The sequence below is a fragment of the Phaethon aethereus genome (genome assembly GCF_964289735.1).
Source record: "Phaethon aethereus genome assembly, chromosome: Z".
NCBI lineage: Eukaryota > Metazoa > Chordata > Aves > Phaethontiformes > Phaethontidae > Phaethon > Phaethon aethereus.
In genome coordinates this window covers 13,101,152-13,114,730 of record NC_138577.1, presented here as the reverse complement: position 1 = coordinate 13,114,730, position 13,579 = coordinate 13,101,152, and the positions used below count along the sequence as shown (strand labels likewise).

Here is a 13,579-nt window from a genome sequence, read left to right as displayed (position 1 = left end):
TTCTCATTTGGTGCATCTGGTCATTACTGAGATATCAAATATTAATAATGGATCTATAAATATGTATGTTTATGCAAAATTGATGCAGCTACAGAAGAGTACCTGTTTGCTTGCATATTTATGGACAAGCAAATTTATCTCTGTGGAATCTGGATACATTAAAAGCAAATGACTGCAAATTAAGTGTTAAACCCACAGACACGTTCCTGGTTGATTGCTTATCTGAGAACAATGAATTCTTTGGGTCAGAGTCCTTTTTTCTTCCCCCAGTAGTATGTTTGCACATTTGCTAGATACCAGCTGGCTGAATACTAAGGGATAATAGGCAAGTATTAACCCAGGTGTATACTGTTTTCCCTAATCCAATCCACACTAGTATTGGAGCTGTCATTTAAATATGCTAAAAATAGGCTTTGGACTAAAAAGGCTTGTTTTGACTTTCAAGCTCAAATACAAAACAAATTCCATGTTGTGCTTTAAGTTTAGCAAAGAGTTACAAATAGTGACTTCTCTGGGTAGATGGACTCATGGTTGATAAAATTCTCCTTGTTTTGGGAGCTTCAGGTCTTTCATGACATTTCCAAGTGAATATTTCTTCATTTTTCATGAACTTATTTTTTTTACTCTATTTTTCTTGTAAGAATTAGGTTATTTCTCCCTGTGGGATAAACACCCTCTCCTGCCTTTCCACAGTTAGCTTCAAGGCATTAGGAAGCAGTTGGGAGTGTACAGACTCTAGTGATCAAGAACCACCTAAAAAAGCTGCCGTTTTGAGTGCCTTCAACCCACCTTTTGAGTGATCACCTCTGTTAGGGATTGCGCTGCGTACAATTTGTACAGTAGCATTTGCTTTATTATAGAATCATACAATCATTTAGCCTGGAAATGAGCTTTAAGATCGTAAAGTCCAGCTGTTAACCTAGCACTGCCAGGTCCTAGGTTGTGACTTTAGGTCACTAAACTCTGTGCAAACCTGGGACCTGAAAAGTGTTTCCATAGGGTCGCTGTGTTAGTGGCTGGGAGCCAAGCGCGTGCCCTTGGTTTCTCATCTCTAGGTAGAGCTGCAAGGGGTGATTTTCAGCCATGGAGTGGCAGCGCTTCTCCAGGAAGGTGGGCTAACATGGGAAGCGCTGTGCTTTGCGGCTGTATTTCTCCCAACCCACCCTGTGGAGCCGTGGGGAGAACTGCTATGTCCATGCCGGGAAATGCCAGGAGCCTCCTGCTTTCTGTAGGTTGCTTTGCAGTTGATAATTGCCCAGAAAACAGTTGAGTTACTTTGTGTTGCACGGAGGAGTTAGGATGCTTCCTTTCTAGAAATCAGTAATGTCTTACCAAATTACTAAAAGCTCATAAAAAGTAGTCTACTTTACATTCATGGAGTAAAACAAAAGAGCTGGTTGTTGTACTGGGTTGTCAACACAGTGTTCGTGCCTGCCCTGGCAGCATCCCTCAGCTGGAGAGCGCTGCCCGAGGCGCTAATAATAACCATGGCTTCAGATCACTGAAGCACAACCATTTTCCACTTCCCTTGTCCACCTGGTCTGTGACTTTTCACTTTATTCCATAAAATACATGTACAGTGGTGACAAGAGGAGAAATATGGGGGGGAATGGATCAAGGAAGTGATTTGGCTGGGAAATAACTCAGCAGAAAGGGGAGAGGTTCGTTCTGCTGTGCTCATCCATTCCCTGATCAGCTTCACAAGACTGTCCTGCAGCCAGCCAGGGCAGCACAGGGGCAAGAGCTAACAGATGGAGCCCGGGGGAATGTATTGATCTAGATTTATTTAAATACAACGTGGTACATGTCTCCAGAACAATTAAAAATGTATATGTGCATGGCCCCCCACACCAGCCCCCTTCCAGCTACATTCCTGACATTACAGCATTGACCTTCTGTCATGTTCTTAAGCTTTTCTTTTTCCTGAGGAAATGCAAGATCTGTGACAGCAGCGAAAACTAGTTAATCCTGGATATAGATCTCAGGGGTGGGAATCTACTGTCTGTCAATTTAAGAGCAATGCGTTACGGTTTTTAAAATGGAAACAAAAAACAGGAATAGGGTAACATAAAGCCATTGACCCAGTGTTTAAAAAATAAATACATCTTAAAACAGCATTTTTACCTTTTAGCTTAAGGTGCCTGCTGCTACCCTTTGGGCTGATATGTGTGTTGATACTAGGGTGAAAGTAAATCAGGAAGTGCAAGCAGAGGGTAAGATGGCAGTGCAATTCAGCAACAGCTATTAGGTTATCATCTTTCCTTTGTTTTGTATGTTACCAGAAGTCTTTCTCGCATCAGTGATAATAGAGTAAGGTGCCAGCTGTGTGTCTTCTCCTTCCTTTTCTGTAGGGTCTTGGATTCAGCATTGTGGGAGGTCAGGATTCTGCTCGTGGACGCATGGGGATTTTTGTGAAGACTATATTCCCAAATGGAGCAGCTGCTGCTGATGGAAGGCTTAAAGAAGGTATGGTAGTTAGAGAATCCAACTGCATATAAAGGACCACAGTGGGATATTATTTCAGTCCAGCAGAAAAATTCAAGTACAGCTTTATTTAGGCACCTGGCGATCAGCAAGAGGCTGTGGAGGATGTAACACACCCTGTTTATCCATCCTGGGGAAGATCATTCATAGCAGTTAAGTTGATTACATTGCATATTGAGAAGGTGAAACTACAACATGATGTTTTGGGGTTTTTTTTCCCCCTTCACTGTCAGTGAACATTATTTGCCTAAGCCATAAACTGCAGCCCTTCAGTTGGAGAGGGTCACCGATAGCAGTGAAATGTATCTATCCAACCAACATCTGGCTTCAAGATGCTGGTCCAGGAAGGGGTTATACAGAGGGACATGCTTGGGAGAGGCTGTGATTTTGACATGAATCAACAAGTAAGAGTCATAACCAGGAAAAGAAAAGAGGAAGGATAGGATTGGCAGTAAGATCACCCAACTGGTTAGAGAAGTATCCTGATTTTATTACTGTTTTTCCAGTCTTGATCTCTGAGCTGAACATATAGCCTGCTCTGTGTATGTTTGCACTCTGGTCTGAGTGCTCTTATGCCAGACAGAGAGACTGTTACGCACTGTTGAAAGTACAAAGTGACCATGAGTTTAGAGCGGTGGTTTACAACTCGTCTGCAGGGGTTGTGCTGCCTCTTCCACAGAAAGCTGCTCCTGTGTTACTTCTCTCCTTCTCATATCATCTTATCACACTTGTTGTATTTGAGGCTGCTTTTGGTGCCAGCTCTCACACTTGCTGCCAGAGGGAAGCTCGCATCCCTGCAGCATGGGTTGTGCACTTGCCATGGGAAGCCAAGCAGCTGTCCCATAAACCCAGCAAGCCTTTGCAGGCTATTCAAAGCTTGCCTACTTTTTTTTTATGGGGTCTAGGAAAGGAGAAGAGGGGTAGACTTGGGTGATGACATCGCCCCATCTAATTTTGCACAGATGCAAGTAAAATTGCAGGAAGTGGATCTGGATCATGCTCGCCTTCCTTTTAATAAAATGAAGGTAGATTGTCACAGCTGGGTGTAAGTAGTAAGACCCAGAGCCTGGAAGCAGGTAGAAATGTGGCAGGACTTGTTAGTTAGATGCCCTTAGCATTTGCTATTGCAGTGTACGGGCTACTCGTTTCTCCGTAAACAGGCGTTTAATAAGAGGACATGTTTGCTTTCTGCATGTGGATGCAAGGTTAGTTTTCTCTGAACAGACTTTGGAGTGATGTGCTGTAGAGTTTCATTTAGATTCTCACTTCTCCTGTTGATACGCACAAAAGAAAAGGATTTTTACAGTCCCTTTGGACTTCATGTTATGACCATCTATTTTCAGACTTTAGTTAAAATCCATGGTGTTTTCAGCTTGTTTATTAGTATGAGAATGTCAATTAACGGATCTTTTCTGAAGAACAGTCTTAACTCTGCTAATTCATCGCTACTAACTTGTAAAGGCATTAGGACAAGTGAAAATAAACTGAGAACAGTAAAAGGCTTTTTACTGAGCAGTTAATTGGAATCTGCATAGTAGCAGGTTGCGTTATGTACAGGAAGGGTTTTTTGCATATAGTGTGTATGTTGCTGACTTCATTTTTTGTATCTGATTACCAGGGGATGAAATCCTAGAAGTTAATGGAGAGTCTCTACAAGGGCTGACCCATCAGGAGGCCATTCAGAGGTTTAAGGTAACAGAGATGTACTACAAGAGAGATTCATGCTTCACTTCATTCAGTGCCATTTAGCACTCGGGGCTTTATATGCTTTTGCTGCCACAAATTACTGTATGCGTGTTTACTGGCAAATGTTGGTGTAACATGTCACCTTACTGCGGTTCCCTGATGTCTCTCCAGCAACTCAAGAAAGGTGTGGTGACCCTGACGGTGCGCACGCGGCTGCGCAGCCCAAGCCTCACACCCTGCGCAACTCCCACCTTGCTGAGCCGCTCCAGCTCCCCCAGCTCCAGCGCCAGTGGTGGCACACCGGTCCCCGGCACTGACGAGACAGATGGTTCCTCCTCCAGCCGCAAAGGACCCGGCCCAAAGGACAGGATTGTCATGGATGTGACGCTCAATAAAGGTGAGGGTCTGTTGAAATGGCCTTGGAGAACGAATCCCTGCTTCTTAGGGAGTTTTTTGGAAATAGCCTAGAGGCCAAATATCCAGCACACCGACCCATGTCCATCTGATCTTGAACAGCAGGATGGGGGAGAAAAACATCCTCCAATGACAAAACCTCTAAAGAATTCCCCCTTCCAGACTTTGCTGCTCTGGAGTCAGGAGACTCTTATGGGTCAGTGTCCATGCTACTGAAAGAGGGATGCTGTGAGATACCAGACAAAATATGAATCAGCTTCTCAGCAGCCCAAATGGCCATGCCCTTCTTGTAAATGGCAGCTCTGGGGAAGGCAGAGCCATGCAGAGTGCTCAAAATTGCCCAGATGAGCTGTTTGAACTCCTGCCTGAGGGTTGCTGTCTTACCAATAATTGCAGAAGATAAACTTAGAACATGTCCTGTATGTGGTGGGACAAACATGCCTATTTTAAAGGCTTAAAATATGCTGATTTTAAAGGTTGAATTAAAAATTTGGAGAGAGAATCACAGAATCACTAAGGTTGGAAAGGACCTTCAAGATCATCAAGTCCAACTATTAATCCAGCACCACCATGTACCCTAAACCATGTCCTGAAGCACCACATCCACACGTTTTTTTAATACTTCCAGAGATGGCAACTCCACACCTCCCTGAGCAGCCTGTTCCAATGCTTGACCACCCCCTCAGTGAAGAAATTTTTCCTAATATCCAATCTAAACCTCCCCTGGCGCAACTTGAGGCCATTTCCTCTCATCCTATCACTAGTTACTTGGGAGAAGAGACCAACACCCTCGTCGCCACAACCCCCTTTCAGGTAGTTGTAGAGAGCGATAAGGTCTCCTCTCAGCCTCCTCTTCTCCAGACTGAACAACCCCAGTTCCCTCAGCCGCTCCTCATAAGACTTGTGCTCCAGCCCCATCACCAGCTTCGTTGCCCTTCTCTGGACACACTCTAGCACCTCAGCATCCTTCTTGCAGTGAGGGGCCCAAAACTGAACACAAGGTAAGATGTCCGGCAATTCCTACTTTAGGAATGCTGTTTCCTGAAGGAAAGCAAAGGTGAAAGTGGACAGAGGCAGCCATTGAACGAGAGAGAACGCTTCACCTTTCTTCATGCCTCTTTGCTGAGGAATGCAATAACAGAGTTGTACAATTGTCAACATCTTCTGTGCTCACATTTTCCTCAATAATTTTAAGTGGCATCTTTATTGGATTGTGCCCCCCCTGCTTTGTGCCTCGAGCCAGGTCAGACCCTGTGTGACATTTCCAGGAGGTTCCCACGGTACACAGAAAATTTTCTGGGAGTGGAGCTAGTCCTCTCAATGATGGATCTCAGAAAACAGTCAGGATCAGATATTTTCAATCCTGATTTCCACTGTTGGTCTTGGCTTCCTGACTGACTGCACCTAAGGCCAGCCCTGAAAACAATACATGAGTCTTGGTTTCAGATGGGATGTGGGAACACAAACACTCATGTGTCCTGTGTGATTACAATCTGCAGGGAATAACAGTACTTTTCTTTGTACTTCTTGTTTTTCACAGAGCCAGGGGTTGGGCTTGGCATTGGTGCCTGCTGTCTCACGCTGGAAAACAGTTCTCCAGGGATATACATTCACAGCTTGGCCCCAGGATCAGTGGCTAAAATGGATGGCAGGTTAAGGTTCGTTAAAGCAGAAACATGCTGGAGTGGTTTTACAATAAAATCGATTGAGACTTTGTTTTCACCAACTGGTTGATGTAGCAGGGAGGGGATTTATACTTAAGAGTTCACGAGAAAGAAAGCATTTAAATAAAGACATTTGAAAGTGATATTACATACCCAGGAAACATTATTCTGTGTGCTGGAAGCAGCATGATCATTAAGGTTTGTGGGTTTTTTTTAATTCTCTATACAGAAAGCTGAGCCTAATAGCACCCTTTGAGAAAGGGGAACAGCAAGAAGTGCAGCCTCATGTATTTTTATCGGAGCTGCAGCCAGAGACCCCAGATTGGGAGGAAATTTACAGAGCTCTCTAAAAGCTCAGTCACCTGAAACTCTCTTAAAAAGAACTGGGGGAGATGTTCTTGCAGATGACTGTGCCCATGCCTGCAGCCGCACTTGTCTGCCCTTACTGTCTGTCTGGCAGGCTGACCTGCCCATCTTCATTTACTCTGTCGTGCAGTTTGGATGTCTTTAAGGAACTGTAAGAGAGAGAGGCAATCATTCCTAGGGTTCCCTTGTGCTTTATGTTGGATTAAGTGACAGAAAGTTATTTGCTGTTCCTCCCTGAGAGGCCTCATTTTTAAAAACCATTGGAGAAAATCTTCCACCTTTCTGCATTCCTGCATAAATGCTGGTGGGTGCTGGGACCATCGCTTAGGAGGGGAGGCTGTGCTGAAGACCTGCTGGGTCTGTGTGATCCGCACTGAACATGTAGCATGAGCACTGGTGCAGAGAGGCTGAGCAAACGCCGTGCTTTCACATGGATAGAGAGTGCCCGCTGTTCCCTTGCTCACCAGGAAAGCTGTGATAGAGCAATTTCATTTTTTTGGAATAAGGGAGGAAGATAGTTTTATGGTGGCATCGCTGCCAAAACCCTTAAAAGTTCCTACCATGTAGAAATGTCTATAGGAGACAGTATTTAATGCTAACTTGCTTTCTTGTAAGCCTCTTTGGAAAGATTGCAGTGCTGGTTGCGTCTGTATGTAACAGCTGTATCGTTTATTAGGTTTAAGTGATTGATTATATCCAGGCATGCTTCCCAGATTTCTAGCTTGCTTCTTTGAGACATTGCTTCTGTTGTCCCATCAGCGGTTTATGGCTCCATAAGCCAAAACTTACAAGACGGTTTTGATTTTTGGAAAACTTCGTTAATCAAATACTGGCTTTGCAATACCAGAAGGGGTCTGAATCCAGCTCCTCTGTATCTGAGCTCCCCCTCTCAATCATGCGCCTGTGTAAACAACTCTGTTTGTGTAGTTTCTAATAGCTGTCTAAAAGATAGGCAGAGCAGTGGCATGGTTACACAACTGATAGGTTACCCTTCTCTTTCATAAGCCTGTACCAGAAGTACAGGTTTCTGAAGGCTACCATGTGCAGTTGTCACTTCGCCTTTGGTGTGTGGATTCACAATGCAAACTCATTTCCATTGTCACAAGTAGCCCAATGCAAATCAGAAGTAGTAGCTTGTTTGAGAGTGTCTGTTCAAAGCAAATGCTTTAGTAATTATGGAGAATGCTTTAATGCTATCCCTAGTTGATGATCTTTTCTTTTGAATAGTTCCAGATGATTGAGCACCATGTGCAAGAGTTAAGAAATTGGAAAAACAAAACTAAACAATCTATGCTTTCCTCTCAGAAGAGTTTTGTTAGGTGTTTTTTTTCCCCTTTTTTCTTTCTAATGGCTTCTATATGATAATTTGAAGCAAATACAGGCTTATGGTGCTCAATTTTCTCCTGGAGCCATTTCATAAACTCATATGTAGATAATGAATTTCTTATCAGTGTGTGTGTTAAGTAATTCAATATGATGGGAAGGAACAGCCCATCTGAATCTAATTTTTCCTTTTCTGTGTTCAGCAAGTATCTCAATGCAGAACTGGAATTGAAGTTTGCTTTCACTCTGGTCCAAATGCAGCCAGTTTTCTCTGTTGATATAATAGGGTTTGTAGCACTGATGGTAAGTGCAGAAGGGATTTCTGGATCTCCCTCCCGAAGTCAACAGGACTTAAAGCATTCACGTCACTAGGAGCAAGAGGAAGATTGGCTTCTTTGCAAGTCAGATCTTTTCCAGACACTTGTATCTTTGAAAAAGCTTGGCCATCAGTTGAAAGCACAAATGTTTTTGTAAAAGTCGGTTCTGATTAACTAGCTCTGTGTCTCTTTGCAGTCGGGGTGACCAGATCCTGGAGGCAGATTCGGTGAGTCTACGTCACGCAGCATTAAGTGAAGCCTACGCCATCCTGAGCGAATGTGGTCCAGGTCCAGTCAGCCTTATCATTAGTCGGCATCCTAACCCAAAGGTGAGGAGAAAATGTGTTAGTATGTCTGGACGTGTTTTCATCTGGCACTGTAATTTGAGTCTTGCTGTCAGGAAAGCAGCAAATAAAGAATATTGGATTTTTCTCTCTGTGGCGTGTGTTGTGTAAGAAGTCAGAATTGTAGTGATGCCTTCCAGTTTTATAAGTTGTAGCAATGCTGGACTGTCCCTGCTGCTTTTCACTTAGTCACCCACTGATCAAATGCAATTTTCCTGGAAATGCTTGAGTGAAGTGTTCCCATCTTTCTTGGTACTTGAACCAAGTGGCAACACAAATGTGGCACAAGTCCTCTTTCTCCTTAAAGTTATTTTGGAGTTAGTTTGTCTTTGAGTAGAGTATAATTTAGGGCCAGGAATATAAATATCAGCAGATTGAACTGATCAGCTATAATAAAGTAGTAGGAATAATGTTTTTTAAAAAGTAAAATCTAAGATCAAAGTTTTCAGTCAGGAATTAAAACATGAGAATCTGGAATGTACTGCTACTGTGAAATCTGTGCAAGGGTAATTTGGAAATATTTACAAAGTGAGTATTTTCAAGCAGTTTTTTAAAATTGATGATAGAAGATAAAAGCCTTTTAACCAAGCTATATGGAATAACAACTTCTTTTATTTCAATATTTCAAAGAATTTCATGAGTGTACGAAACCTTCCTGTTTAAACAGGAATGAAGCTGTAAAAATATTTGCATTAGTGGGTCCAGAGAGCTCAGATTTTTGAACTCGTAACTACAAATGGAGGCCTTAATAAATCCATATTTAGGAGAACTCAGGTTTCTTATTTTATAATTAATTGCATATTTTCTGCTAAATCAAATATACAAACAACAGACAAATAGGGATCTACTGCCCAGAGTTTATTATCATTGCTCTGAGGCCTTGTGCTGCTAAAAGGAAAGAGGCTGTGGTTCCACTAGTTAAAGGTAAGCATGGAAGAGGTAAGAATTGGGCTTATAGCCTAAGATAACAGTATTTCTAGGGAGTCTGTATGCTGTGCTGAACCAGCATGATGGTTTGATTTGATTGTGTTATTAAGGTGTGTGGACTTTTTGGAGAGTCTGTAAGTAGCGTGAAATAAAAACTCCATGGAGTGGAGCCTGCCCTCTCTTCTCCATCCTTCAGCTTGCTGTGCTGGTAGCTTGAAAGCCAATGAGTGACCTAACCAGATATCTGCTGAGAAGATGAACTAAGTTAAGCTAATTGCTTTCTATTACTCAGTAACAGAGGGAAACTATTAAGTGGCTCCTGTTACAGTTTTCCATAAGTGATATTTAAAATGACAACAAATCCTTTGCCAAGAAATGCCAAGAAAAGCTAAAAGTTGAGCCAGAGAGACCCTAAAGCCTTTTTTTTTTTCTCCAGGCAGTGTTGAATCCAGAGTCCCTCATAGTTAGATCTCTAAAGGAGTGTCCATATGCTGATCCTTATTTATTGTTATCTCACTGTCACGCTTCTTCTGACAGCACTGGGGGATCTACAGAAGTGTGTGCAATGTTTTGTTTTATTTTATCAGCTCTTAATATACCCCAGCCTGCAGATTTTAGTTAGGAATTAGCCTGTCCCTCTCCAGTTTGATCTGTCTAAGGCACAGAGGATGCTAAAAATCAAAATTGGCAGAGCTTGCAGAAGCGTGGATTTTTTTATTATTTTTAAACAAATACTGCAGTCTGCCCAGCACCTAGTTTTACTCCTGGGACATCTTGTACCCAAAGGTTTATGCAAAGGTCCTGGAGCACACTCTCAGGGCTTGGTCCATGTCCTGTAGGAACTCCCTGTGCCCCAGCAGTCGGAGGCTTTTGGTTTCCTGTAAGGTCATGCCACAGGCTGAAGACAGAGCTGTATTTCTACAAAGGCTCATGTTGTTTTGGACATTTTTATATTTAATGTCTCATTTTATGACACAAAAGGTCCATAGTACATTTTGTTGCTGAATATGTTCACTTCGATGTTTTCATCTACTTCCAAGAGAAATACCACAACATTTTCTTTCTTCTTGTTATTCTGAGTGAATGTGGCATTTAAACTATGTTTAAACTGCTGAGTTTGCTTAGGAATCTTTCAAATCTTCATGGTTCAGAAAGATTTAAGTTTCTAGTGTCTATTTATGCTGAATTTTAATTCATGTAAAGCAATGTGTGTAGAAATTATTTTTGACAGAATTAGCTTGCTTTCTATTTTTAAATATATATTCATGCAGACTAGTTGTTCCTGTTATAAAATTATACGGAGTTTTCTAGTAATAAGAACTAAGTGCATGGCAGTAATTCAGAGCAAAATTAGCAAATATGATAAACCAGTATTTATTCTTAAACCAGAGAAACACTAATTACCAATTACTGATTTAGGTTTTCTTTTTAAAAGCAAGGAGAAATGAAAATTAAAGACAGCTAATATCTTGGGAAGTCTGGTATTCATCCGGTAGGTTAAGTGTAGAATATCTTCTGTTGCTGATATATGCTTGTACAAAGCAGTCTTTGTCTATTTTAAAGTAGTATTTTCTCGATTAATCAATGTACAGCACTTAATTGAGTTAAAATTGTGCTGTAATGGCTTCATTTGATTTCCTTATGTCTGGTGCTCTTTTATTTGTTTGTGTAATGTGGCACTGGGATGTGGTCTTCATGAAGTCAGCAGGCTTCTGCCCCCTGGGTTCTGCAGCAGAGTGGCATTGAAGGAGTCTGAATCAGGGGACCAGGACTTAGGAGCTCTCAACTAGGTCATCTTTATTGCATCTTTTAAAATAGTAGCATATCTGAAATGAATCATGTATTTGTAGTCATACATAGTCAGACTTTCTTCTTCATTTCATCTGCCCAGTTTGATCTCTGTCTTGCACTGAACTTTAGGTTTCTGAGCAGGAGATGGATGAAGCAATCGCACGTACTACCCACCGAGAGAGCAAGGATGCCAGCTCCTCTCACGTCACAGGTAGCAGCATTTACTCTCCTAATATGTGTCCTTTTCTGGATGCAGGAAGGTTTAAGGACATGCTCTTGAGTTGCTCAGTATCCATATTTTGAGGGCCTTCAAAACAGCAGAACAGTTTAGTGGGTGTAATCACTCTGTCCACTGCAGAAATTTTAGCGAAAACATCCAGTTCAGATGGATCAACTCTATAGCTCATGTTACTTGCTTTGTTTTGGTAGGCTGCCATGATCTGAAAGTAGGGTTGCAAAGAGGTTGCTCTAGCCTCTCTTCAAAATGCATGGGAAGCACAATGTCCTGGTAGGGAAAGGACAGGAGGAATCAACTCCATCTGTGTACATTTAGCCATGTAGATGGCCAAAAAAAGGAAAAAAAAAAAAAAAGAAAGAAAGTATCATTGTGTCCATTTGAAAAAGTCCATATATTGCATACTGGACTATATGTTTTCACTCCATTTGAGGTCATGTCAGAATGTGTGCTCTGGCATTTGTCTGACATTTTTGAACTCCAGGCATAGCATTTCCTAAAATCTTCTACATGAAAGCAGGATGACAGAGTGACTAGTAAGGTGATTTTTAGACAGAAGTGTTAAATTTGTAATCATGCTCTATATCTGTGTCATCTAAGACCTTTTTTGAAGTAGACCTTGCCAGTAGCTGCTGATTTGTCTTTTGAGGTTGCACCTAGTCAGTAGCATGCTCCAGTGGGTGAGGAAGACCATCTCCTGCTCATCTCTTGTTCATAGCTCTGTCCTGGCTGGCATAACGTGTTTCTGTAATAATGTTTTGCCTGATCCGAGTGAGCGCTTATGAAATGTTAAATAAATCTCACTTTAGCAAAGCAATTCACATAAGTGGGATTAAATGCAGCCCCCAACTCAGAAGGTGAATCAGGAGCTTGTTTGGATATATGGACCATAACTTTAAGTTTTGGCATCTAACTAAGCTGTGTTTAACAGGAGCTGTACAAAAAAGCCCATCTCCCAGTATGAAGGCCAAACAAGGAGAGACCTCATCTCCCCTCAGCTGGACTATGAAACGCTTCCTGGAGCCAGCAAGCCGGGTAAAAGGATTAGATGTAGAAACAGTGTCTGCTTCAAATTCAGCTTTTACTGAAACTCGTGCTTGATCAAGGAGTTCAAAACCAAACCTCTTTGCTTCTTCCCTGTCACATGGGCTCCATAAAAGGCTTTGTTTCTTAACGTCACACATTTAAATGGTGACAACAGCAACCTCCTGTTTGTCTGTGTGGCTGTAGCCTTTGGGAGCGATGTGCAAAACACGGTAGAGAAAGCTGTGGGGTCCAACGTCCTGTCACCTCGAAGGCACCCCTGCTCTCTGGGACACACAGACAAAGTTAGGAGAGAGCTGAGCTTGTGGGCAGAAGGCTGAGCACTTGGTCTCTCTATATAGCCATTGCAGTGGAAAAGTCTCTCATTTTCCTGGGAAAGCCAAAGAAGCCATCCAAGCTGTGTCAAGAGGTACAAATCCTTCTCTTCTCTCAGTGCAGAAGGTGTATAAAGGGAATTACACAAGTTAATAGTTTCATCCCTTGTTTCTGCATTGAACCACATCTGCTGAGTAGTGGGGTTTGGAATCCTTTATTTATTTATTATACTGGGTAAAAATGTATTGATGTGCAGCATTTCAGCCATCCAAGTTAGGCAGTTTGGTTCTCAATATACTGACAAGTCCTCTATTTTAAAAATTGGCTCTAAACTTCTTTCATAAACATGGCAATGTGAGTGGAGTTTGTGGTGCTTGCATGCAGACAGGGGCTTTAAGCATCGATGACAGCTGGTCACCAGGCTTACTTTTTTTCAGCAGGGATCTGTCAGCTCTGAGGCAGAGCTTTCCCAGTACTTCTCGCACGATGGTACGAGCCAGCTCCCGTTTTCTGATGCTGTAACTGGCTCCTGTGACGAAGAGCAGCTCCGTCAGAAGAACAGAAACAGTTTGTTGGATGATGGCTCTCTTCTTCCTGGCAACCTGAGTAAGAGATGGAAATGTGTCTAGTCCTTTGGCTAATGGGGGAGAGTCACTGGGCGCAGCTTTG

General features: G+C 42.4%; 1 protein-coding gene across 1 annotated transcript in view; it reads left to right on the top strand.

The window, feature by feature from the left end:
- PDZD2 (PDZ domain containing 2) overlaps positions 1–13,579 on the top strand; it is a gene marked incomplete at both ends in the record, with an annotated part of 144,023 nt that overhangs the window by 110,627 nt on the left and 19,817 nt on the right. The window contains 8 exons of the mRNA XM_082012980.1: positions 2,352–2,466; positions 4,103–4,176; positions 4,342–4,567; positions 6,125–6,242; positions 8,451–8,583; positions 11,446–11,527; positions 12,483–12,586; positions 13,348–13,516. Of these exons, the coding sequence (XP_081869106.1) occupies positions 2,352–2,466; positions 4,103–4,176; positions 4,342–4,567; positions 6,125–6,242; positions 8,451–8,583; positions 11,446–11,527; positions 12,483–12,586; positions 13,348–13,516 (1,021 nt within the window). The remainder of the gene's footprint in view (positions 1–2,351; positions 2,467–4,102; positions 4,177–4,341; positions 4,568–6,124; positions 6,243–8,450; positions 8,584–11,445; positions 11,528–12,482; positions 12,587–13,347; positions 13,517–13,579) is intronic.